General features: G+C 41.2%; 1 protein-coding gene across 2 annotated transcripts in view; it reads left to right on the forward strand.

Annotated features, from left to right (window-relative positions):
- CNTNAP4 (contactin associated protein family member 4) overlaps window positions 1-26,627 on the forward strand; it is a 1,754,782-nt gene that overhangs the window by 1,000,988 nt on the left and 727,167 nt on the right. For both annotated transcript variants that reach the window (XM_085632834.1, XM_085632836.1), the window contains exon 6: window positions 7,129-7,313. In XM_085632834.1, coding sequence (XP_085488960.1) covers window positions 7,129-7,313 — 185 coding nt within the window. The remainder of the gene's footprint in view (window positions 1-7,128; window positions 7,314-26,627) is intronic.

Genomic DNA, 26,627 nt, shown 5'->3' on the forward strand with positions numbered 1-26,627 from the left:
GTGGGAAAGAGACCCGCTCCCCACCTCGCGCCTTCTTTTATGGGCGTAGCTGACACCACTCCTCCACGATCCCAGAAGAGTTCAACCGTTTCCAGGACTGCCCCCAACAGCCAATCTGGTCACAGCCCTACCCAAGGGTCGCAGTAGATTCCGCCACGCCCCTGGGGCAGGGCCATGGCTTTCCACCATATTCTCTGCTCCCCCGAGTTGGTGGAGCCTTTGTGAGTGTCAGAAGAGCAATCTCAACTGTTTTATTGTGTCAACTACTGGTAATGTAAAACATTAAGAAAACATGAAATTGTACTTCACCAGTTTTAAATAGGTACCTTTCTTTAAAAAACTTGTGAAAGACGATGGTAGCCAGTGAAAAGAGTTATACAATAAAACTTTAATTTCCGCTGTGCAGTGGAATATCTAGTTACTGCAAAGCACATTTTATGTGTGTATCCCAGTGGTGATAAAACCAATGACTTATTCAATATTTGTAAACAGAATTATAAAATTGCCCGTCTCAGCGCTTGAAGCAGACGTTGTAGACACCTTTACAAAGCAGACAAAAAAAATTCTGCAACGTTTACAGAAAAACTTTTTTCTACCGAGGCATCGCCTGATAGGAGTGCTCTGGTGCCATTATTATTAAGGCAAACTCCCTTTTCAAAACAGGACCAGAACCTTTGGGTGAAACCTCTCCTTTAGATGTCATTTTATACCAAAGTTAGCTTTTACAGTTACATCATTTGTGAATGGTTGTTAGAATGTGTCAATGTGCTCCGAAAAGGTGTCAATGGTAGAATTTTTCTATGCTGTTCTCTGTTAGGGAGTTGCTTTCAGGTTAAGATTCCCACAGCATAGAGGTGCTAGATTAGTACATTGTACAATTTTCCACCTTGTTAGTTTTACTGAGACGAAGCATGTAAGTTCACATTTCCCATGTACTTCTTTGGTGCATAATGGTAGCCTGATAATGTGGTATGCAATATTGTGATAGAAAATAACCAAATATTTGAGGACTTGGAGCAAGATGTACTAAAAATGTGGTTGCATAAAGCAGTTACAATTTGTGTACCATCTTTCTCTTGCCATTAAATTATTTTGCAAATGGTCTATGTACGAAAGGCCTGTTCTTAAAATAAGGAATACATCTAACCTACGTCATTAATATTTCTGAGGTAGGTCGCAAATTGTGACTCCGATTGTTGTCCCTCATACGAACGGTGGGCTGCTTTTCAATAACGTAAGCTATTCATTTTTTGGAATGTTGCTGTGTCCTTAAAGGAAGCAGGGCTGGCTGAAAAGCTTTTTTGAGAATTGTTAGTGGTCACCTGGACCACTGCCTCACTGCCTACTCCAGAAACATTATTTTTACATTTACAAATTGAATGTAGTCCCAAGGAGACCTCTTCCCTTTTCAAATAGGTTACCACCGCATCTTGGGAGCCGGTAACTTTTCAATCTTTTGCACAAGATCACACTGGCAAAAATAGATACAAGGAATACCGAATCAGTAGTTGAATCGAACACCCAAAACATGCCCCTAGAAATATCAATTTGGAATCCATTTCTAAATACATGTAGTGATTAGGAAAACATTTTCTGAATCACTGTATACATTTAGTAGATAGGAAAAAGTTTAGAAGGTTTGTGAACGCTAAAACCCTTAGTTCATCTGGCCCTTGATTCTAAATATTTTTCCCATGAATTAAAGGTGTCTTACTTTTAGAAGTTCCAGAATAACCTATACATAAATCTTAGGCATGATATACTCGAAAACAACGTATAGATTCGATTGGGCAATAAATATTAACTGTGTGTGTATTCCGAATAACTTCCACAATCAGCTCCACAGTATCTATTGGTCTCCTCCATAAATCTTCACCAGTAGTAAATACCATTTGTGACTCCAAAAACCTTTATTGGGGTTCACAAATCCCAAGTCTTCATTTAAAGAATCACAATTTGAGGATTTTACAAACGTGCATTTAAAAGGATGTGCTTTTGATGAAGAAGAAAAAAAACAATGTGCTAGTGCACATTTTCATGATCCTTTCTTCTACAGAACACCTATCTAGACGACTGTGAGAAATCCTCCTTCATGGACAGGCACTGTAGGATGCTCTTATGATATGATATGATATTGGGTGGTGTCACACTTAGTATCGGAGGACCCAGTGCTGTTCATGGACCATGTTAAGTATTTAAGTGCAGGCAAAGCACGTCATTTATTTCTTGATATACCTATGAATGACTGCACAAGTAAAGAAAATGTTGGGGTTGTGAAGAATTGCAGCATAATCTGCACGTTTTAGTGCATAGCAATGAGAGAATGGATGCTTTTAACTGGTTCTGGGCGTACTCTTTATTTTAAAGATAACACTGAAACTGCTTTGGTGCCTTGTTTTGACAACGCAGTATCAGTGCAGATGCTATCTTGAAGCACTTTTATTAAGATGGATGCTCCTGCTATGACATAACCGAGGTTCATGGTAGGCCACTCAATATGTCCTTGGGCTGCAAGAACCTACTTCTAATTCTCCATCCATTTCTCTTATTGAGCATGGCTCACCTCTTCTGGATTCAGCTAGATAGTCTGTGTATGCTACTGTGCTGCATTTACTGATGACATATCTTGCAATGCTTATTATTTTCTCACAAAATGCAAATGCTCCAGAGCAGAGCATGCTGGAGAATCAATGCACAGAACCCAGAGAAGTCATCCAGTGGCTCCCTCTTCTAAATCCAAAGTTAAGAAGAGACCGGGCCCAATCCACTTTCTGTTTCCGAGTCACATACCATCGCGGTTTGCCATAACTTTTAACATTCCCTGGCTTCCCGCAACTAGATTTATGCTGTTGGTGTTTGATCTTTTACACTCTAGTTTTCACTTAAAACTTGAAAAACTTGATAACTCTGGTTCGATTGATTGGGTTTTTATGTTTAGGTGTCACAAAATGTATTAAACATGACTCTATTTTCCTAAATTGGTGTGGGAATTTTCTTGTGTTGTGTTTTGACTTTATTAAAGTTTAAGTGATGCACAAATACTTTACACATTTTCTCTGAACTCTATTAAGAACTGGATTTAAAGTATGTTAGTCTTTATTTAGTCTGTCAGTGGAGTGGAGGAAACTAGGCCTGCCATGCTAACAGACAAAAGACTGCCATATTTAGAGATTGGTGGGATCCTAACAGAGGTTTGAGACGACAATACATACTACAAAAAACAAATGTATATTAAACTACAAAGATGAGTGTCAATTTAACATATCAGAAATGAGAAAAGCAATAAGATAGGAAAAAGAAAAAAAGGGAGAGAATTCAGGAAAGCTATGTACAACAAAGACAATTATACATTCATACAAAATGTATTTTCTTAAAATACTAAATCACATAAGACAGTGGCACTCAACACGGTACACAAACAATGAAAATATTAAATAATACAATGTGTAGTCAAAAAAGTGGCTGTGGGAAGGGTATATACATTGATAGGGAGTTCAAAACAAAACTGAAACAACACAAAAACATAACACAGCGCCCTTCTTTAGTTGCGGCCACATATATCGTCGACGACGTTTCGACCGTTGTGAACATTCACGGTCATCATCAGGACAGAGAAATAACTATCTGAGCATCCAGAGCAGTTAGATAAAACATCTAAAAACGAGAAATATGTGTACATAAGCATCGCAACAAATACATATACAACAATTTACATAAGTCATAATAAGTCTATTTAGATATCATCGCTGGCCAAGAAGTGATCATTATACAGCCATCACAGAAGTTCATCTGAAGGTAACAAATATTTGGTGAACGGCCTGTCCACCAAACATTTTGTCTTTAAAAAACAAACTTCCAAAGTGAGAGTTTCTTTATTAATAAAATGAAAACGAATGACTCCCACACCTAGATAGTGTTTTCCTTCGGTGTGGGTCATTATTTTTAATTTTCTGTTTGTTACTACCAGATCCTCCCTGGTTGTGATGGACAGAAAAAAAGACACCAGAACGTCACACCTAAATATTAGAAGAAATGTAGATGCCATTGCTCCTTTATCCAGCACTCTCCCAGGTTACACTTGTAAGCTTTCTATTGATGAAGGCAACTGAGGCACCTTCAATAGAAAGCTAATGGTCTGCCCTACTTTTATTAGGGCAGGTAAACCAAGGGTTTTGGGTACAGGGTACTCTGTTATGTTTGTGATGGCGTGCCCCATGTGCCAAACTCTAGTTCTGTCCCTAAGCCATAGCTCAGAAAGAAATTCACAGTCAATGTACTAGATATGACAGAGGAGGAGGAGAAAGCTAGTGAACAGCTTCCCGATCTATTGCACATAGATGACAAGGGTGGTTCTGTGAAGAGATACAACTTTCCCTAGAACTGACACCTAGAGCCAATTTACACAAAGTGCCCTTGTGGTGAAACAGGTGTCTTTTCCTGCTTCCTGTGCCTGCAGGGCCCCTTGATATTAAAGAAGGGGCTGCATATGCTTTTGTAGCCCCTATTGTAATGCAGATTTCAATGAAGCATTCTCTGGAGTGCATGGGTGCATGGCCCATGCAAATGAGGCCACTTTACCTACGTGGCCATGCCATATTGCAGACTTGGGCACAGTGGTAATGGAGCAGTTGGGATTTGCTCTAACTGTGCATTACAAAGAGGTGGTGCATAGTCAGTGAATCCCCTGAGTGGATGCCATGAAGGAAAGGACGCTGGGTCTCAGGAATATCCCAGCCAACCCTCTGTGGGTGCAGACACTGTATCTGCCTTCAGAGGGATCATTGTCCATCAAGTTGAGCTGCCTCCTCCAGAGTCACAGGTGGAACGGTTGCTTCAAACAGCTGGTCTGTCTTTTAATAATGTGCTGCACCCAGTGAGGGCACTGAGTTAGCAGATGCATTGGCGGCAGCACATTACCAATAATAGTGTGTTCTGACCTGTTCTGTGCCCAGCAACCCAGTTAAATGTGTGCCAAGGTGCAAACTGGGGCAGTGTGCCCTGCGTAAAATACAAGCTCTGGGCAGTATAAAAGAGTGTAGAAAGGATTTGGGATCAATTTATCATCTCTTTTTGCTGACTCTTCAGTTGATACTTGTCTGTGTTCATGACATAGATACAAAGGATAGCTTGGCAGTGAAGAGCAAGGTGTACCAGATGTGAGACAGAGTGCATCAAAGTAGAGGGTAAGAAGATAGGAAGCAATGATCCACTGACTTGCATTTTTGAGGCCTACCCAAACAAATGTACACCCCATTTCTCTCAGTTATCTAGTGGCCCTGGCAGCCATACAAAGTACAACTACGGGATATCAGTGTCACTCCAGTAGTTTAACAAATACAATGTAATAGAAATATTGTGAGTTTTCACTTTCAGGAAATTTGAACTGATACTCTAATGCCCAGGTCTAAAACCCCAAATTCACCATTACCACTGAAAGGCAGTCCTACTTGATGACATATGGGAACTGCCTGCACTTTCAGGTCAATAGATACCTTTGAAGTAAAGAGGATGCAAGAGGTAAGTCCAAAGTCTTTATTCACGTATATGCAATCGACATCTTCAGCTAGCCAGGGCAGCTCTCATAAAGCACCAAAAACTCAACATTCTATATGACCTCCTTCTGAAGGTTCCACGGGGAAGTCCAACTGGAGCAATAGAGGAGGGGTGGAGGGTAAGAGGGCAAGAGGCCTGGCTTATAACACATCTCCCTCCTATAAAGGAAAGACAAGAGAAGAATGGAAGTGGTCAGGGAGAAGAGACCGAACAGAAACAAGAAGGGGGAAAAGAACAAAGAGGATGGGATAAGGGGTAGAGAGCCAAGGGAAAAGAAAAGCATACATTGTGATTAAAACTGTGACCCTGTAAGAATACAGTCGGACAGAACTATGACATCATGAAATCTTTGTGCCAACTTGGTGGATAGGATTGCCTTTTTCCTCTTATTATGAGTTCATCACAAACTGAGGATTTGCTTACAACCTTCTCAGGTACCTCCAATGGAATCATGTTGGTTGGACAACAAGAAAGTCTATCCATGCTCCACATTTTCCCATTTTCAACTATTATGACATTGTTTTTGACGTCTTTGATCTTTTCTGGTTCATAGAATTTATTGCCTTTACCACTTAAATTAGAGAGCTTTCTGACAAGAACCCACTGCCCAATTTTCCACTCTTTGCTTCTAGTTCCCCATTTGTTGTCATATCTGTCTTTATACAAAGCATGTTGTCTCCTCACCTTTTCTCCCACCACTTGTGTGCTAACGGAGATACCTTTGCTTCTAAAGAGCCAACTGGCTGACAATTTGGACCCTGCTTTACTGTCCCTCAGCAACTCAAATGGGGAGAAACCCCTTATAACATTAGGCGTAGTATGATAGGACCACAACATATCCCTTACAGTGTCTTCAATCAGAAACTAATGCCATTGAAAAGCAGGCATTAGAGTGGTGCAATGGGGAGAAATACTTTTATTTCTCCTGGTATTTTCCTCTTTCTATGTGTAGAAGGAGTAAATTGCCAGTAATGGTTGTTGATGTGCAGGAATGTGACTCTTCCTGCCCATAAACAATCATCACTGCACCATGGCGCAAGTTTGTCTGCATGGGCACTAGGCAGCTTTTTTAGCACTTGTGCAAGTGAAAACACAGGGGTGCGCCATAGTCTTGTGAATACGCCACATCCCTGAGTTTTTTAAATGAAGCGGTGCAGCGAAATTGCTTGCAGCGCCGTGGTGCGCCGTTTCTTTTAAATAATAAGAAGTAATTGAATTTCGCATGGTGGAGTCTCTCATTAATTGTTGTGTCATGCCTGGGTAGTTTGCATTTTTCTATATTTTTAATGTTGCTTATGCAGGTGGTCACTGAGGGGTGTAGGTAGGCACGGGTTAAAGTCTTGAAATGCACTCTATTTTCTCAGTATGTACATCGCCTGACCCCCTAATTCAGGCGCAAATAGTGGCTAAGTAAAAAACAAACCTAAAACCTGATAAAGGCTTTCCTACGTCAATGAAGCAGCTTGCATCATCACCTGATTATTCCTTTTTTGAAGGCACGCTTCTGCAGTTGCTTTAATATGCATTTGCCAGCTCGCAGTGACAGTAATCACGCACTGCTTTCTCTTTCTAAAGGGGATCTTAAACATCGATCCGCAGATTCGGAGATGAACGTCACCCTGGGCAGCCTGCTGGACGATCAGCACTGGCACTCCGTTCTCATCGAGCGCCTCAACAGACAGGTCAACTTCACAGTGGATAAGCACACGCACCATTTCCTCGCTCCCGGAGACTTCAATTATTTGGATATTGATTATGAGGTTTGCATAGTTCTTTTACAATATATAGCCCTTTGGTTAAAACTGTTACATCACCAGTTTCGTTTCAGAAAAGAATATTCTATGGCATTTTACTGTACTTTGATGTAAGGCCTGTTATGCTATTATTTTTCCGCTTGCGTCAGTTATCTTTATAATAATTCCTAAGAAATGGCAGCTGCTTTGAAAACCAATACCTGCCTACTGTCATGCCCTTCCTCTGTTCTCCTGTGAAAACTGTGTATTTGGCAAAGATAGAATGTTAGAACTTTCTAAGTGGTGCAAGAACGACACAAACCTTGAGCCAGAATTTTTAAGCCACGTAAAGCAATTTTGCGTGGATTTGAATGGCTCTAAAAATTGGGAGTAACGCAATGGTTCATTACTCTGCACTAGATAGACGTTCCATAGTCATTGTTGCATTGGTGTTCCCGAGCAACGCCCGTGTTTTTTTTTATGCATTCCCAGATTTACAAGACCTTGTAGAGCTGGGAATGCGCCAAAAAGATATGCCGCCCCAGGAGAGGCATAATGACACAATATATCTTTGTTTCTCCTCGTTACTTCCTATTTCTATGCCGGCTGCATTTTGCGGACAGAGGAAAATGCCTCTTTGGATTGTGTTTGTGCAGGAAGGTCTTCCTTCCTGCACAAAAACAATCCTGCAAGCAAAGCAGGCACTCTTGCAACATGGTGCAAGAGTTCCTGCATTGGCACTAGGCGGCCCATTGTGCCCCGGCATAGGGGGAAAAGTCAGGAATGCCCCATATGTCTTAAATAGAGTGCCTTCTTTCCCTTTCCCAGTTTTAAAGTGCTTTCTAATGCATGATTTCGGGAATTGCATAAAATGTGATAGAAATCTTCTCTCTGGACACTGGGGAGTCGATAGGACTGCGGGGGCCTAGGGTCCACTCCTGTAACCCTCAACCAAATCATGAGGTATGGGTGCCAAGGGTGGGACCGGGCACTTGTATGGTTCCTGTGCTTAAAATATTTGTTTCTTTATGATCTTTGAGTGCTTTTTGGGACCTAGTGTCAGCACTTTTATTTTCTACTTGATGCAGACATAGGTTGCACAGTCATCCTCCCAGCTGCCCTACCTGTCATAGACTCACTAACTGACAATAGATGTCGCAGACAGTCCTGCATAGCAGAGAAATCCCATAGCCAAGTTGTATCTTCTCCTGATATTGTTTGGTGTTCTTGCTCCCTGCCTTAAACATGTTGTGTGAAATCATTTGAGACCAGTATAAAGGCAACAACATCTGCAACAGCTTCAAACTGCCAGCCAACACATACTAAGGTCTGGAATGCAGATCTCGGAACCACAGATAGGTCAGACTTCAGAGGAAGTGGAGGGATTATGGTCACAGTGATTTTTCGGCTTCATAGCTCCTTAGCCACATTAGGAGAAGAAAAACTTCAGTTTGTAGGCAGAGCTCTACTCAGTGACTGGGACAAGGCTAGGGTAAAATATCAAGGACACCCCGATGTTGGACATAAAAGTCAGGCAGCCAGTATGCCCATCATAAATCAGATTTTATACATCCACTGTGTACTATCTAGAGGGTGCTCTCACACAATCACTTGACTGAGTGGGATTACAGACCAACTTAGCATGCAGAATAAAAGAACCTCAAACTGTACATTAATAAGGATACTGAAAAACCCATCTGAATTGTTTCACCATATAAGTACATTACATCTGTGTACTCCATGCCAGATATTTTTATATAATTTACAGCTTGCATACTGGTAAATAACATCAGCACTTATTGGAGTTAGGTTGAGCAGCTCCACTGAAAGGTGCTTCTAGCCAGTCATGGCTGCTAGCATAGTCTAACCTGATACAAAATTCTTACTGGTTTGGGTGTCTTACTGACATATATACACGGAACATGTTAATGAAATGGTATTTTACCCTTCTATAACATCCTTATATCCTTTGTTTTTTTCAGTGAATTTCTATGATTTTTTCAATGTTATTTCCTAACTATAACATCCCTGTAACCTTTCATTTTTTAGTGAATTCTGAAGGTTTTTAATTTTATCTTCTAACTTTAACATCCTTGTAGTCTTTAGTTTTTTTAGTGAATTTCTAAGGTTTTTTTAATTTTATTTCCTAACAGTAACCTTTGAGAGTGAGTATGTGAGTGGCTTTATGGGTCTGTGAGTGGGTGTGTGAGTGGCTGTATGGGTCTCGCAGAGGTTGCATGAGTGACTGCATGCATCTGTGAGTGGGTGTGTGAGTAGCTGTATGGGCTGGTGACTCGGTGTATGAGTGGCTGTATGGGTCTATGAGTGGGTGTGTGAGTAGTTTTGAGTGTGTGTGAGTGTTTGTAAGAGTGTCTAAGTGGGTCTATGAGTGGGTGCATGAGTGTTTGAGTGGATGTGGGAGTGTCTGAGTGGGTCTGTGAGTGGGTGTGTGAGTGTCTGAGTGGGTCTCTGAGTGGCTCTATGAGTGTCTGAGTGTGTGTGTGTGAGTGGGCACATGAGTGTCTGAGTGGGTCTATGAGTGGGTATGAGAGCCTCCTCAAGCTTTTCAAACATGGTTATACATGTCCTCGTCCCTGGTCCAATGACAGAGTACATGGGCACTAAGGTCCACGTATGGTTTACTGCCCTTTACGACGTTCTAACCAGTACTCCAAATCCCCATAACATAACCCCCTTCCACGCCTCTTCCCCTCCAGGATCCCACACTACACACAGACCCTGTTGTTACCCACAGTTGTGTGGCCTGGGGGGGCACCCTCTGATCCTCCTGCTCTACCCCTCAGAGCACGGACAGCAGCACCCTAGAGCAGATGCAAGCAAGAATGGGGTCATATAATACTTTACATGAACAGGTACAACATTTTCTATGAAAATTGTTGAAAGGCAGAACATAAAGTGCGTTCTTTAGTTCTATATAGTTTAACCTGAAAATCCAAGGAGTGTAGTATGTGGTCACATGGAATGAGCCGTTTCTTTTATGTCAGTCAAGTCTGGTACACATTGGCAAAGTTCAAACGCATGTAGTATGATAGTGTGACTGATGAACATAACCACATGACTTGGCATGTTACCATGTCGCCCATCGCACAGACACCCCTCCCTCTCCTTTGAGTTATGACTTCCTGGGGGAAGTGAAGGACCACATCTGGAATGAATCCATCATTCTGTGAACATGAAACATCATGGACGCTGCATCTGCATCCCCATAATAAGGCCATGCACCAATTTCCCTTGCCGATGACCCCCTGCAGCCAGGGAAAGTAATGCCCCAGGCACCAGCCACCTCTCCCACCAAACAGACACAAGCTGCAGGTCCAGGATGTTATCTGTCGTGTGTACAAACCTGAGTGCACTTCTCCTGCTGTGAGGCCCATGCCAGCCCTGACTCACTCAAAATCCATTTACTTTATTACAAGTGAGAGAATCAGGGGAGACCTGGATCAATGCCCTCACTGAGCATCCCCCCAAATAGCACTTCTTCCTGGTCCAGATGTCCAGTGTAACAAACAAATCCTGTACTACAAAGAGGACACCTCCTCCCTTGTGGTATGCGTCAGATCTCACATTGAGGTCTGTGGTACAAGTCAGCGACACACATGCAATTCAGAGTAATCCCACTGGCCCTCTCCAGATGTGCTTTGAGAGAGGTCAGGCACCACCTTGTTCCCGTTTTTTCTATCATTAAATATATGGAGCTTTTGGCCAGATTTATCATTATACTCTGTAGATTACTGTTTAGGGCCTAGTGTACTGTAGGCTGTTTAGGTTTTGTAATGCATTTTTCACCTTCTCACTGCTGCAGTGCTGTAGATAGATTTTCTTAATATAGGGGCTCATGGCCAATGTAGTTTTGTTTGCATGTGCTTGTTGGTGGACCATGAAGGGTGGCTCCAGAAATACAGGCCTATTTAGCCAGACATATTCCTTTGTTCTCTGTCCTCTTCTTCCACAGTTGCCTCTACAACATTTTGTGTTTGAGTTTGTATATATTTTGGGGCAGTTGTATTTTGCAGGCCTATTTTCTGTCTTGGTCTGTTTGTGTTTGGGGCATTTTAAAGTTTATATTAATCTTTAATGACAGTGACCATTTTGCTGTGTTTTTATTATATGTTTTTTTATCTTGTTTAAAGCTCTACATTATTGTTGCTACTATAGTCAGGATCTTTACATTATTGTTGCTACTATAGTCTTGGAATGTAAAAGCCCACAGATGGGAGGAGTCACATTTTGGGTATATATTTGTGTAATTCTTTCCCTACTGCGCTGCATGTATTTGTTGAAGGAAGCAGCATTGCTAGAGTGGGGCAGCCATGCTACGTTTGTTCTCCATGTATCCTCCTTTGCTTATTATTTGGACAACCACCATTTGTGGCAATAGTGTGTGATTGATTATTAATCATAAGTAGCACTTTTAGGTTTCCATTGCCAGGAGCATTGACAGTTATGGCCTTTTAGGAGCCCATGTTATATTTATGTCTGGCCCCTGACTTACGTTAGGGCCCTGGAGAGACATTGTATATTTGTTTGTATATAAGTAGTGTTATCTCCAACAGAAAAGTAGGGTTATATGTGGGCACATGATATTGTTATGATGAGGACAATGATGATTTGGATTGCATTGAACAGAATGGTTGTGTAAATGACGACTTTGGCGTATTTCTTTAAGGTGTGCGTTCTCATCCACGGGTGGCATTTGTGAACTCGGGTAAATGCACCAATGATGAATGTGAAAAACAGATTATTATAGTTCCACAGAACACTACTCAATGTTTTATTCAAATTGAGTTATCACTTTAGGGTTGCTAACAACCCCTATGAAGGAAGCATGGGCACCGTGGTAACAGAAACAAACCAATCTCGTTATTAAAACTATCACACAGACACATACAAACACACACACACACACACACACACTGCACTAAGAAAAAAGAATAATTTAAATCTACAGGAACAACCTGTTTCTCTGTACATCTAAGACAATGGCACAGAATGTAATAAACACAGCGTGAAGGAATGTTATAAATAACGAGAATAAAATAACCATTTCTTACATAGTTAAAATGTCATCTAAAGCCTATAAATATTTAAATAAATAAACGCCCAAACACCTACTCCTAAGCACTACATTAAGGGCCCAATTGCAAGTCGGACCACAAGAATTTGGCGTGGCAGTGGCATTTTTGTGATACCAGATCATGACCCTAGTGGTCGTGCCGCCCTGGAATCGCTGACTCCGCCAGGGAACTGCTGCTCCCTAGCAGTGGGGCGGTAGTCCAAAGGTATCTATATGCTTGGTGCGACCGCAACGGTTTCGCCCAGCATATATTGTCTTTCTTCATGGCCACTGATTTCATGGAGGTCTTTTCTCCATTTAAACAGTGTTGGTGAGGAAAGAAAAGGGGCCCTTAAGGGCCCGCTTGTGCTTCACACCTTGTGGATGCAAACAGGGGGGCACAACATGTGCCCCCCCCCTGTGCGCATGCACAGAAGTTCCAGCACGGCATGGACGTATCTGTCTATGCAGTGCTGGAACTATTTTATAGGCACCACCTTTGGAATGGCAAAGGAAATGTCTGCCAATGACTAAAAAAGTCACTAAAGGGCAGGCGGTCCTCATGAACTTTGGCACAGCAGTTCCAGCAGAGAGCCGGTTCAACTGTGCCAATGTCGTAATCGGGTCCTTAGAGAGCATGGAAGACAGAGCAATTTGCAGTCTAGCGTTTCTTAGGAAGAAGAGGCCCACTGTATACCTTGTTGACAGCAAAGGTTGACTTTATCAGCGGAGACATGAAGACAGTGTTTGCAGTGGTGAGTTAACTCATTTTCTGATAGTGGTCTGCCTCCAGGACACAGATTTATCGCCTTCAGGTGAGATGTAGCATCTGCGAAGTGTACTGACAGTAGGGGTGTCAGACTCTGGCTGAAAATTGTGTGATAAACTGTGCGAAGGACCTCTCTGAACAAGTGTACAAGTGGCAGCCTTTATATACTAAATGAGAAATTGGAATGTCTGACATAGATTATGTGCATCAAGGTGTGCATCTGAGACATTTCCTTATGAACATATAATATAAAAGGACGTCAATTTAGACTATATTATTTCAGCTATATGTCTATATTTGTTTTCATTTAACCTTGACATGGTGAAAAGTAGACATTAGTTCCAGACTAATGCCGCATCAGTTGTAATATCACTTTCACAGTTCCTAGAAAGATAAGGTCAGACAACATCTGCATCAAATGGTATCTAACATTGAGAAGCTGGCGTCCTCCATAACCTAAGATGGAGTCAAGGCCTACATAAAATGGAGTCGGACCTTAGGGGCTTTATGTCACCCCGGACTTGTATGTCTGATGTGACGTCATAGGGGTGTATTTAACAAGCAGGGATATAGTGCTGGGACCTAGAATAAGATACACATCTGAACATAGTATTTCTACAGCATAACACAACTTGAACCAATCCATCATATTTGAATGGAATAATTACTTACGTAATAAGTAAAATAGAGCATGAATACCTTTAAGTCTTGCATTGTTTTAGGTAATCTATGATTATATATGTAGTGTAATGTATCTAAAGTGCTTTGTGCATGTTGGAAATCAAAGATGCCAGTATTAATATGAACTGGGCTAGTTTAAAAATATGCAGTGTATATATATATATATATATATATATATATATATATATATATATATATATTATCTACTGGCGGTCGCCAGTAGATAGTTATAGTTACAACCTAGTTTCCATAGGAAATCTCAAAATTCTATTTTAAATAACTTTGGCGCCGGTTGACGAATCCTCGCGAAATTTTTAAAACAAATGGGGCGCTCCGTTCAGCTCCTACCCTGAAAGTCTCGGGGTGATTCGTCAAGTGGGGGCTGAGAAAAAGGGGGGGTCCCAAACGCGTTTTCCCCATGCATTTTTCCATAGGACCTTTAGTCGAAGGTACAGCCCGAACGGCTGAACAGAATTGCGTGAAATTTGGCCTAGAGGTAGCCATAAGGTCAAGGAAGTGCCTTTTGAAGTGTAAATCTGTTCAGTATTTCCTGAGAAAATAGAATTTAAAACCATATCCATATCTATATGCGCGCACCCTGCCGCGTGCGAGCGCAATTCTGATTGGTTGTTAGATGTCGGTAAACATTTGAATCGTTCGAAACCAGGAAGTGTCGGCCGCCATTTTGTCTCTCGCAGTCTGAGGGGGTGAAAAACAAAGGTGGAGAACGTGAAAAGGGGGCAGGGTGGACAGTTCCTGACACCCTAGCCTTGGTCAGGGGGTCACAGAAGGACCCCCAAGGGAGAAAAAATGTATTTTTATTTTTTTTAAATCGCGAAGCGCACCGAGCGCCCACAGCGCGCGCACGGTGTGCGAAGCGCACGGTGCGCGCACGGTGAAAAACCTGAATTTTTTTATTTTTATAAATACATAATTTAGCATTTAAAAAACCGTACAAATTCACTGAAAAAACCATAGGTTTCACACACGTTATAGTTACGAATTAGCATTTAAAAAACCTTGCAAATTCACTTAAAAAACCATAGGTTTCACACATGTTATAGTTAGCTGGACATTTCACTTGTAAAAAACCAATGAAATTCCCCTGTTATAGTTAGTGCAGGCAACTATAACTCACGCGACCGCAATCCTCTGCTGATGACGTCAGATATTACATCACTGATGACATATGTGTCTTTCTGAAAAATAAATATTTGTAATATATGTATAGCTAAAGATTAATGGAAGAAGACATGGGTAAATAAGTGTCTAAATACAGTGATGTAATATCTGACGTCATCAGCAGAGGATTGCGGTCGCGTGAGTTATAGTTGCCTGCACTAACTATAACGGGGGAATTTCATTGGTGTTTTACGAGTGAAATGTCCAGCTAACTATAACATGTGTGAAACCTATGGTTTTTTAAGTGAATTTGCAAGGTTTTTTAAATGCTAATTCGTAACTATAACGTGTGTGAAACCTATGGTTTTTTCAGTGAATATATATATATATATATATATATATATATCCAACCAATATTGCCCTGATGCGGGAACGAGACTCACACGGAGTGGCTGTGACACCATGAATTTATTTAGAACAGCTTGGCAGTCTAAAGATCTCTCATGTTCCAACGCGTTTCAAAGCCAGGGCGGCTTCTTCTTCAGGGGAGACCGTCACAGTGAACAGAGCTGCTGCGCTGACGGGTACTTAACCGCATGCACCAAATTAATCCCAGGTGGGTGTTGCAAGGCATGCTGGTACCCGTAGTTCATATCTATAGCGCCAGTGTTACCTCAGTGGGTCTCCATCACATAATGCGACCAATTAATGTCAAATAACACCCAAGTGGGTGTTATTTGACATTATATACATATATTTTTTTTTAAAGGAGCATTAAAAAAGTCTATGATAAAGAAAATGTTTTCATCAGTTTATAATTCATGCAGGCTTTTGTGGTATATATAATGAATACATGTTGTTGGTCTACTCACATGTTGAGTTTATTCCTCATCAGAGGACATGTCAACATCATCGGGTGCACACATGGCATAGGTGTGGTGTTTAAGAAAAAACATACAACGAATGTTCATTGTCAATAATCTGCATATTCGATGAACCAGCAATTCGTTGCTCATAGGAGGTACTCAATGATAATTGTTGCTCCTCTTCAGGGGTTCAAAAGATAACAATGAGTCAAGCCACTCATCAGGAGCCATGTCGAAAAGTGCCACTAGTGATATTGCTCTGTCATAAGTAGCTTTTTTTTGAAGGGACAGATGTAGTGCTCAGTATTGTCTCTGGTGCTCGTGTAGCAGTGGAACGATTGTTTCCATAGCAAGATAAGCCACTGAGGGCTGTTCCAGCTGCAAGTCCAAGATGATTTCAGTTAGATAGCTTATGTACCTGAACACAGGTTTTACTTGTGTAGCATCCATTTTGCAAAATGTGAGCATCCAGTACTGGCTGAGTTGAGTTAGCCAAGCATGTCACATACAGTGTGCAAGAGTCTCCCTTCATCTTTGTTCAGCTGGATGCATACTGTTGACTTCCTTGTCCGAACAGGAGAAAGATGATGATACCACAACCAATTAGCAGTATGAGGACTGGAAACTCTCCAAAAAGACTGGAGACCAAAGAGTGAAAAAAAGAAGTCAAAATACTGCTTTAAATGCTGTCACTAAACTAGATCTAATGTTCTTAAAAAGATGCACAACACCAGTTACTAAAGACTAATTAAATATCGTTTGTATGATATCAGAAAAATGTGTTCGGTATTGCATGCGTAACAGCCTCTGAGTCTTTGAAGCAGTTGTAGCTGCTGACAGATCATACATTTCAACTGCTGAAGTCAATGGGACCTCCTTTTACAAAAGAACAGACAATTGCTTGTTTAGAACATCAAAATGTATAGATTTTATGTTCATGCCAGGTCAAGGGGTAAATGTGTGTGTACTTGTAAAGCGCACTATCACTCCTGTCGGAGTATCCTGGCGCTGAAGACCGCTGGGGAACCCGTCCTGGTTTTCCCTGTGAGATGGTCCCTTACTGGGTATCTCCAAGGTGAAACCAGGCATCCCCGGCGTCTGTAGGGGGCCGTTGTAGAGATGAGGCAAGCTTAATGCCCAGAGTTGCCGAGTGTGTTCCTGGTTAGAGTAGGTACCGAGGCGAGAATTATCGAGTCCGTTTTGACCCTGGTCCACGATCCTGTCGCATCGGGAATTGAACCCTGGTCCCTGGCCGATTCTCTGCTTACGGGTCTGCCGCCTCTAACCAGTGAGCCACACCTCTCCCATGATATTTTGAGTAAGCGGGTACCAGGACCTTCCACAGCACTGTATTGTTTTTGAAACTGTCATCAGATATGGCTGGCAGTGTTCCAACCCACAGCAAGTAACATTTGTTAGAAATCAATAAAAATTGTTGTTCAGGAGTCTATGATGTGTGGGAATGGATGCAATGGGGAAACAGATAAAACACAATTTAACCCTGGCATCAAAGTGCTACACATTCCATGCAATGATATAGTGTCACACAGAAGGGATTGTCCAAGCGGATTTCTCCGATTTGCTGCACAAATTTACACAGGGTGATATTCATTTTCATTTAAACTGATGTGGGAAAAGGACCTTTCCATCAATGGAACAATTTTGAATTGTGCATAGTTTCATACAAGCCAATGGATTTATATTTCTAACAGCCATGAAAATTAAACTTTGTAAAGGGTAAGTAAAATATAGCACATATTAACCAGGTAATAGGTGAAGTGTCACTAACTATAAATGGTGCATCTTCAACATGTTGTAAACACCAATAGTGGGTATGCAGATTCTTTCTTGGCCATTGTTTATGAGTGAGTGTGAGATTACACAACACAAATATGGCTGTTTCATTGAGAATTTGCCGAGGCACGAAATCTGATCTAAGTGTTTGTAAAGCCCAATACATTGTATAATTGCTCTTAATGGAGCCTGCCATGTTGTAGCAAACCTACCTCCCATTTTATGAGGTCTAAGCCTGAAAACAGAATGTTGTTTAATGAATACACTCTCTTAGAAAGTATGTGCATTCCATTGTCAATAACTTTAAAAATAGTGTGCATCTGTTTGATCTATTTGCCTAATTCTTTCTGCAGCTTCTTTCTCTGGATATTTGTTTAACTAATTTTAAATGGCTTATCTTCCTGTGGCAAGGAATCATTTATTTCTTTTAGGATATGGTCACAAAGGAAAGCCAGATAAATGAATGATTTCATTAATTAAAGAAAGTGTCCCTGTACAGCTGAAAGACTATAATGTTCTAGCCATTGATGACATAAGTTACCTACACTATATGTGATAACTATTACAGGTGTATGTAGGTGTATCAGAGGTCAGGATGATTAATTTTAGGTCCAGAGTGTTGGAAAGAAAACGTGGCATGCACGTCTCAGAATCATAAGGCTATCAGGCTAAACCTTCAATAGAGCATTGAGTTGAATTATAAATTCCATTTAGTATCATAATATTTATGTTTGATTCAGACATATTCATTTGGAATTCCCAATTATTAAACATAATAAAGCTGGCTTATGATATAGAACGTATCTTTATGTCTCTTATTCCAAATCCCAGATAGGTAGTGTGTTGAATAGTTTTATTTAGAGAGATCATTTTGTTTGGTATTGTATAGGCTCAAAATAAAGCTTGTTTCCCTCGGATCTGCCAAAATTAGGCTCCCCAAATACTTTTCTCTTCAGCATTTGCTTACCAATACTCATATGCCTGAATAGCCAGGTTTTGACTAAACTCAGTAGAGTAAATCCGTTTGTTGGTAGTGATTAGAATGTTTGGAAGCTGCTTTTGCTTCTGTATGAAATAGAAGGCTGAGGGGTGTGATCTGTCAACACTCTTAAAGTAAGGGGATTTATTAAAAAAGTTAGAATGACTATGAGGAGGATGAACTTCACTATGTGGAAATGGGGTGTATTATAAGGTGTGATTATGCTACCTCACAGTGTAATACACTTATCAACACCTTCAAGATCCTTAGATTTAGTCTGTCAAACCCTTAGCTCAATCCGGAATAGCTGTGACACTGTGCAGCAAGGCTTACACAGAGGAACAAACGTAAACCATTTAAACAGCACCAAAACAATTGAAGAATAAATTAAGACAACACTCAAGGAATCCAACACATATTTATAAAAATAGACTATATATTTATAAAATTATAAGAACTATAACCATTTGCTTCAATAGTGGGGGTGGGTTTAGGCAAATCTTTCAGCTAATATGACAGGGCGTTTTATTGTATATGGTCTGTTAACCATGCTAATGACATTGTGACATGCATATGCTTTCTAATTGTGACCCAGTTATCCCATATTAGAGAGCAATAGTTTCAATAAATATTGTAAGCTTCCCTCGTGTCTCTTTACCATTTATTGTGGGCAAGTACGAGTGAAAGAATGAAAGGAAATGACCTGCTACCACGATCCCTGAGATCACTTGTGTCTCTGGGAAGGTTAGGAAGGCAATTGAGGCCCTATAAAGTAGTCAGATGCTGAACCATAGTGGCTGATTTGGCAGGGTGAATCAGTCCCTAGGCACTAATGTTTTATGGTCCCATGCATAGTTCTGTTTCTGAGCAGAATCCCTGCAACAGGCTTTGCTTTGCCAATAAAAAGTCACCCACTTGAAGGTCCACACTACCACAGGACTAACTAGAGGGGGAAACTTGCCTCATGTCAATGAAGACCAGGTATTGTTGGCCTATTGAGGACCAGATGTCCCCTAGTGTAAGGAGGCCAGTCAAACTGGTGTAAAAGAACCAGATGTAGGTGACTAAAAAGTGACTGATACTCTCCAAAGTACAACTGATTGTCTATAAAGGTAAGCTCTGACATCTGGCTGAGGGTCACTGAGAGTGAAGCAAGGGTTTTAGAGGGCCCACTGAGGGTCTTTTCAGATAACTGTTAGAATATCACCAGAAGCAACTGAAGAAAGGGCAAGCCTAGTGCGGCACACGTTTCTTCCTATGTCCTCTACGTTTTTCCCAGTCATCTGGTTCCTGTCTTGCTTCACAGCTCTACCCCTTTAATTGCTGAACAGTCATACAGCTTCATCTTTGGCCACTTGGAAGCCCTGTATTCATTCCCATGGTCAGGGTAATTTCCCCTTCCCATGCCACTCATGCCAACAGTTTTCCCTTCCTTTGTGCATTGTGCTCCTGCTTCTGTATCCATAGCCCCTTTGTTGCTTTCCTCTTTCTGCTCCTTCACCCCTGATTACTCATGCTTCTATCCCTCTTAGTAGGGGCGAGTTAAGCTCATGCCCATTCCCTCCATACTACCGGATATACTGAAAAGGCTGTTTGCAGTGCTTTTAATTCACATCAGCCTTGTTCAGCTGTACTGAAAGATTTTATTTATTTATATATGTTTATGATCCTGCCAGGCCTTAATTAAGCCTTAAATTAAGAGGCTTAAATCAGTGGGCTGAAGGTTTGCTGTACAGGCTGTACCTCCTGCCTGAATTGGCAGCGGTGGCATGTATGAAACTGAGAGCCCTCTGAATGTCTGTGAGGGCAAGCTGGGGAGTTCTGATTGTGTTCTTGTGTGTCTTCATGGAGATTTAGGGTGTCCAATAGCTCGATGAGGTTTCTGACACCTTACTAAGAATGTCTGAAAGCAGACTGCTTTGCCTCTGAAGGACATCCAGTGTTTAAGGTGGTTTGTGAATGGGTGGTTGATGGCTGGGTAATGCACAGGCTTAGCAAATATGGGAGATTGAATGATGGTATGGTCTTTAGTTCTTTGAGTATATACTGATGATCTCTCAGAACTATGATCTTTCAGAACTGGTCCAGAGTATCCAAGGGTGAGCTGGGGAGGCTTTAGACATTGCTGGGGTGTCAGAACACAGGAAAATGGCCTCTAAGGCAGGGTTAGGATTCATTTGAATGTCTTCTGGGGTGTTGGCACACAATCCAATGGTCTCTGTGTGCTGTAAAATGTTGTCGGACCCTCTAGGTGTATCTGTTGGACATCTAAGGGCCTCTGGGTGAGAGATGACACTCACCGTTGTCTGTCAGGAGATGACTTCAAGCCAGTAAGGGGTATTTGAACCTTTCTGACGAGCATGCCCATGTTTAAAGTACATTTTGGGTGTCTCAAGCAGGTCGTATACAGGTTGACATGGAGCCTGACAACTATTCCCCAGGTTTAAAACCTCTGATGATTCTGAAGGGCAACAAGTGGGTAAAAACATTAAATGTCTCTTTCCCCAGTCCTGAGCCTGTGTGTATAGTTAGTATCATAAAGAGTAAAGACACATTGTGCTGAAAATGTACCTCTGTTAAAGATAGGGCCTTTTAGTTTCTCTTTTCATTTACAGTACTGTTTGGAAGCCCTGCCTCATTAAAGCTCCACAGCTTCTCCTCTAAGATCCATATCTGAATTACTTTGATTCCCATAGATTTGTTTGACAACATGCCATTTCATTTGCAGTAGTGAAATATTTCAATATAGGGACAGAGAATGCATCTTTAAATTAGCTGCGTATTTCAATTGCAATTTAAAACATCAAGAGAACATCAATTTTCTTGCACTCAGCTTGATGTGACTACATTGGTGGGAGACTTCACATTCTACAATAAAAATGATATCATTTTAGCTTTCTCTATCTTAAAACCTCCTTAACTTCAATGCAAGTTTATGGGGGAAATACATTCTCCCCGTTTTATACTGTAAATCGCATCTTTGCTGATCCATGTAACAACACGTTTATGCAAGTTTTACTTATGTGGTGAGGTTTTGAATTACCCTGTACTCAAATTCCATATGTGACACTTTGAGCCAGACCTGACTTTTTTTTTACTCGAAAGCATTTTTCATGTGAGGATTTTTCAGGCCACAATTGCAATGTTAAAAGTGTGTAGAAAAGTCCTAGATTTGGTAGACTAAAAGGCCAGACTGGGAGTAAGAAATCAGGTTACTGGTTGACTGGGGTGTTGCCATGGTCAAGCAGAAACCACAATCCTTGTCAGGGTAAGGCACAAGCAGCCCTCAAATTAACCTGTGCTCACCCCCTGTTAGCCTGGCACAGAGCAGTCAGGCTTAACTTAGAGGCAATGTGTAAAGTATTTGTGCAACACTTCAAACAATAATAAAGTCAAAACACAATGCAAGAAAAATCTCACACCAATTTAGGATAATAAAGTTTAATAAATTAACACATTAAAAACACTCCACAAAAGAAGGCCACAACAATGTTAGAAAAATAGAGAGATATTTGAAAAATAAAACAAGACGAAAGTGACAAAAATCCAATTAGTAGGTCCGTAGATATTGAATTGTAAGGTTTTTTTGAGAAAATAGTGCGGCAAGGTTGTAAGGCACCAACTGTGGAAATCTGGTTGTGTTGGACCTGGACAAACTCACAAGTTCAGGCCCAGTTAGACCCATTGGACAGAGTATCGTCATATAAGGACTATGCAAAACTAGAGGACTGAACTAACTGTGACGTCTAATGAAAAATAGAAAAGAAGAACAACTCACATGACACATGCAGAGGCATAGTTCTTTCAAATAAGAAGTAATCAGGATAAGAGCCTTGAAGAAATCCGTATAGGACGAAATTAGTTGGCTACTCTTGCAAGGCATTTGTTAAAATAATAAAATGAATAAAGAACTTTCCTCTATATACATCGAAAGCATACTGTGTAATATGTATTATTAAGTATAAGCATTGTGTTTGTGTAATAATATGAGCATTGTGCTGACCTCTCATTTACATTTAGCTATATTCTTTGGTATTTATGGGGTACTGAACCATTAAGGATTAATTTGCTATTTGGAGTATTTTAGCCCTCGAAGTTACTCTGGGTTCTAGGTTCAAGAGATGCAGGTCCAGTCCTTCTCACCCAGTCAGGAGGGCAGCAGGTCAGGACAGCAAGTCCAGCAGACTGCAGTTCAGCAGAGTGGCAGTCCTTCAGCAGTATTTTTTCCTGGCAGAGTAACCACAGGTCCAGTGGTGTACTGAAGTGGTGGTGTCTGAGGTCCATCTTTTACACCCTGGTGACCTGGATTTGGAAAGAAGGGAGAAGCTTCTAGACAGGTGTTTTGAAGTGCAAGGAATTCCCTGCCTCCTCTTCCCTAGCTCCAATCTGGCTGAATCGACAATGCAGCATTGTTAGGCCCGTTGTGTGGAGATAGGTCACAGCCAATTCAGGTATAAGTGAGACAGTGCCCAGCTCTCCTTGAGACCCTCGCGGGTATGTAGTGCGCTTTACAAATGCCATGATTGATTGATTGATTGAGCTTCTCCCTCCCATCTTGCCAGTGATGGCCCATCCAGTCGCCCATCCATTCACATCTAAGTCACACCTAAGCTCCCACTGTGTGTAGTTTCTAGGAGGAATACACAAAGCCCAAATGCCAACTTCATCTATATGACCAGAGACAGGCTGCAGACACCAAATGGCTAAGACCAGAAAATGCCAACTTTCTAAAAGTTGGAACGTTAAAGGATTATCTGACCACTTTTTTTATCGCTGCTGTTTATTTAAAGCAGACTAAGAGCCAACCTATTTTTTTTGGTTCTGCCAATTAATTGGCAAACATTTCACACAATTTGCAATATATTTTCTTGTTCAACAATAGGTCATGACACAAACGATGCACTTTTGAATCACATCAATCAATCAATCAATCAATCAAGGCATTTATATCGCGCACTACTCACCCGGAGGGGTCTCAAGGCGCTAGGGGAAGGGGGTCTGCTACTGCTCGAACAGCCAGGTCTTGAGCTGTTTCCTGAAGGCGAGGTGTTCCTGGGTCAGCCGAAGGTGGATGGGCAGAGAGTTCCATGTCTTAGCCGCCAGGTAGGAGAAGGATCTTCCTCCGGAGGTGGCTCTCTGGATGCGAGGGACGGCGGCGAGGGCGAGGCGCGCGGATCGTAGCTGGCGAGTGGGTGCGTAGAAGGCGAGGCGGTTGTTGAGGTATCTTGGGCCCAGGTCGTGGAGAGATTTGTGTGCGTGGGTGAGGAGTCTGAACGTGATCCTCTTGTTGACAGGGAGCCAGTGTAGGTCTCTCAGGTGGCTCGAGATGTGGCTGCGTCGGGGGACGTCTAGGATGAGTCGGGCGGAGGCGTTCTGGATGCGCGGAAGTCTTTTCTGAAGCTTGGCTGTTGTTCCGGCGTAGAGGGTGTTTCCGTAGTCTAGTCTGCTGGTGACGAGGGCCTGGGTGACCATCTGTCTGTAAACCTTATATTTACATTAGTGCAAACACATTTTTCTAATTAAATTAAATGGAAACAAATCATATGTTAGAAAAAATCATATTACACCTTATGCAACAACAGTGTTGAATTATTATCATTTCACCATATGCATTTTGTCACAAACAACAGTAATGAATTATTTTCAATTAACTCCCATGACATTAGTAGCCTATTTCTTTTTAGAGAGTTAATAACCACGGGGATATTGATTATAAAACCACTATTGATTATTATCCCTCGTGGCTTTTGCCTTTGTCGACGTGTTTCGAATCCCTGTGTTAATTGCGGGATTCTCCTCAGGGTAATGACTAGGGTAGTCTAAAAAACAATGTGAAAAATATATAAATCAATTTTTTGTAACATCCTACTCCCTTTTTTTTTAATATAACCATGGGTATAAAAACCTTTTTGTACCTGTACTTTTGTGTAATGTTTCTCCTTTACGTACGTTTCGATCATGTGGTGTTCTTAGCTGAATCTAAAAGTGCAAGCATAGCAATTTGCTATCTTGTTTACGAGTGCTGAGCATTTTTTAATATAACATCTAGGAGAGACTCTTACTTGAATTTTATTCCTGCCAGAATCTTCTCATTATTTTCGAAAGAGGTCTATCTTTGTAAATTATTCCGTCTCTGAAAACGAGAGATGATTGCCCCAGTTTTACATACTGTGTATTGTAGCCGCTCTCGCCTCAATTTTCATTTACATGTAACTGCCTCATTGCAACAATGTATCAACGGGAAGTACTCGATAAGACAAGCGATTTCAACTGGCTGCCTTTCCCTCGGACGCTAGATCTTGCTTCCGATTTCTGCAACATAAAACGGTTACATGTTTGTTTGCGGTTGCGGAAATGTTTATTTGGCAATTTTACATTAATGCTGAGATGCCGCTTCTTGCATCGTTTGTGTCATGACCTATTGTTGAACAAGAAAATATATTGAAAATTGTGTGAATTGTTTGCCAATTAGTTGGCAGAACAAAGAAAAAATAGATTGGTTCTTAGTCTGCTTTAAATAAACAGCGATCAAAAAAGTGGTCAAATAATCCTTTAACGTTCCAAGTTTTACCACGCCCTATCTGGCCACGAGTGGGCATATCCTCTATTATGACTAACTTTCTAAAAGTGGTATTTTCAGAATTGTAATTTAAAATCTGACTTCATCATAAATTAGGATTTTAAATTAGGATTCCAGAGACACCAAACATGAATTGGGTATCACATTTGGAAATACCACTGATAACATTTAATAAGCCAAATCCATTGTTATCCTATGGAGTAGATAGGACTTGCAGTAGTGAAAAATGGATTTAAGAGTTTTGCCCTACCAGGACATGTAAAACTTAAACGTTTGGAGGAGAGAGCACAAGCACCTTAGCACTAGTTAGCAGTGGTAAAGTGTACCAAGTCCTAATACCAGCAAAAACAAGGTCATAACAAATCGATGAGGAGGGTAATAGTTGAGTGGAAGACCACCCTAAGGCTAACAGGTCTAAAACTGGGTGGTTAACTAACATACAACTGTATGTGGCTTTGCTGAATCTTTTCAGCAGAATTCTTTCACACTTGGATAATCATTCGATTTTTTGTGTGCGTTATACTTTACCATGTAGTTGGAATGGTATCTGTCTGCTGCTAATTGTACAATGACCAGAACAGATATACTTGTGCCACAGCTACAGTAGTGTTGCAGGATTCAAGAAGAGAGGAGGAGGAGGCTCTGATGTGGAGTGGCAGGTCATTCCACGCTTTAGAAGCATTCAGGTAGGTGGTGCCTGAGTTAAACAGTGCCTTGAATGTGTGTGTGAGGAGTCTGAATTGAGTGCAGTTGTGTATCAAGAGCCAGTGTAGTTCCCTGAGGTGTAGTGTGTTGTGAGTTCTGTGTCAGAGGTTGAGGATGTGTCTGACTGCCGAGTTCTGAATGGTTTAAAGTTTCCTGCCAAAAAATAGCTTGTGATTAGATAAGTTGTAATGGGATGCCTTCCTGCACAAAAACAATCCTTAGACTCATATTCCTATTTTTATTTACAAATAGAAAGAGGAATTAATGAGGAGAAATAAAGATATTTCTTCCTGTGACACCTCTGTCAGATAGGCGCACCATTTTGGTGCATGCCCAGGTTTACAAGCCTATGAGGTATAATTACAAAGAAATGGCACAGCCAGGTGCTGCAAGCAATTTAGCTGCATCATTTAAGAAATGCAGCAATGTGCCATTTTTACAAGAATACAAGGCACACCTGTGTTTTCCCTTGCACTGGCGCAAGCTGCCTAGCCTCAACACAGACACCCTTGCACCGTGCCTGCGTTGCGGGGATGATTGTTTATGTGCAGGGAGGTGCCCTTTCTGCAAATAAACAATCTTTAAAGGCAATTTGGTCCATTTATGTGTGCGGAATGCAGCACACTTAGAAAGAGTAAAAACAAGTAGAAATAAAAGTATTTCTCCTTGTTGCGCCAATCTGACACCTGCTATTCAGTGGCATTAGTTTTTGGCACTGCCTCAGATTTACACATCCATGTAAATCTGGGACAGATTCAAAAAGCAATGGGT

The sequence above is a fragment of the Triturus cristatus genome, chromosome 2_1 (genome assembly GCF_964204655.1).
Source record: "Triturus cristatus chromosome 2_1, aTriCri1.1, whole genome shotgun sequence".
In the NCBI taxonomy this organism is placed as follows: domain Eukaryota; kingdom Metazoa; phylum Chordata; class Amphibia; order Caudata; family Salamandridae; genus Triturus; species Triturus cristatus.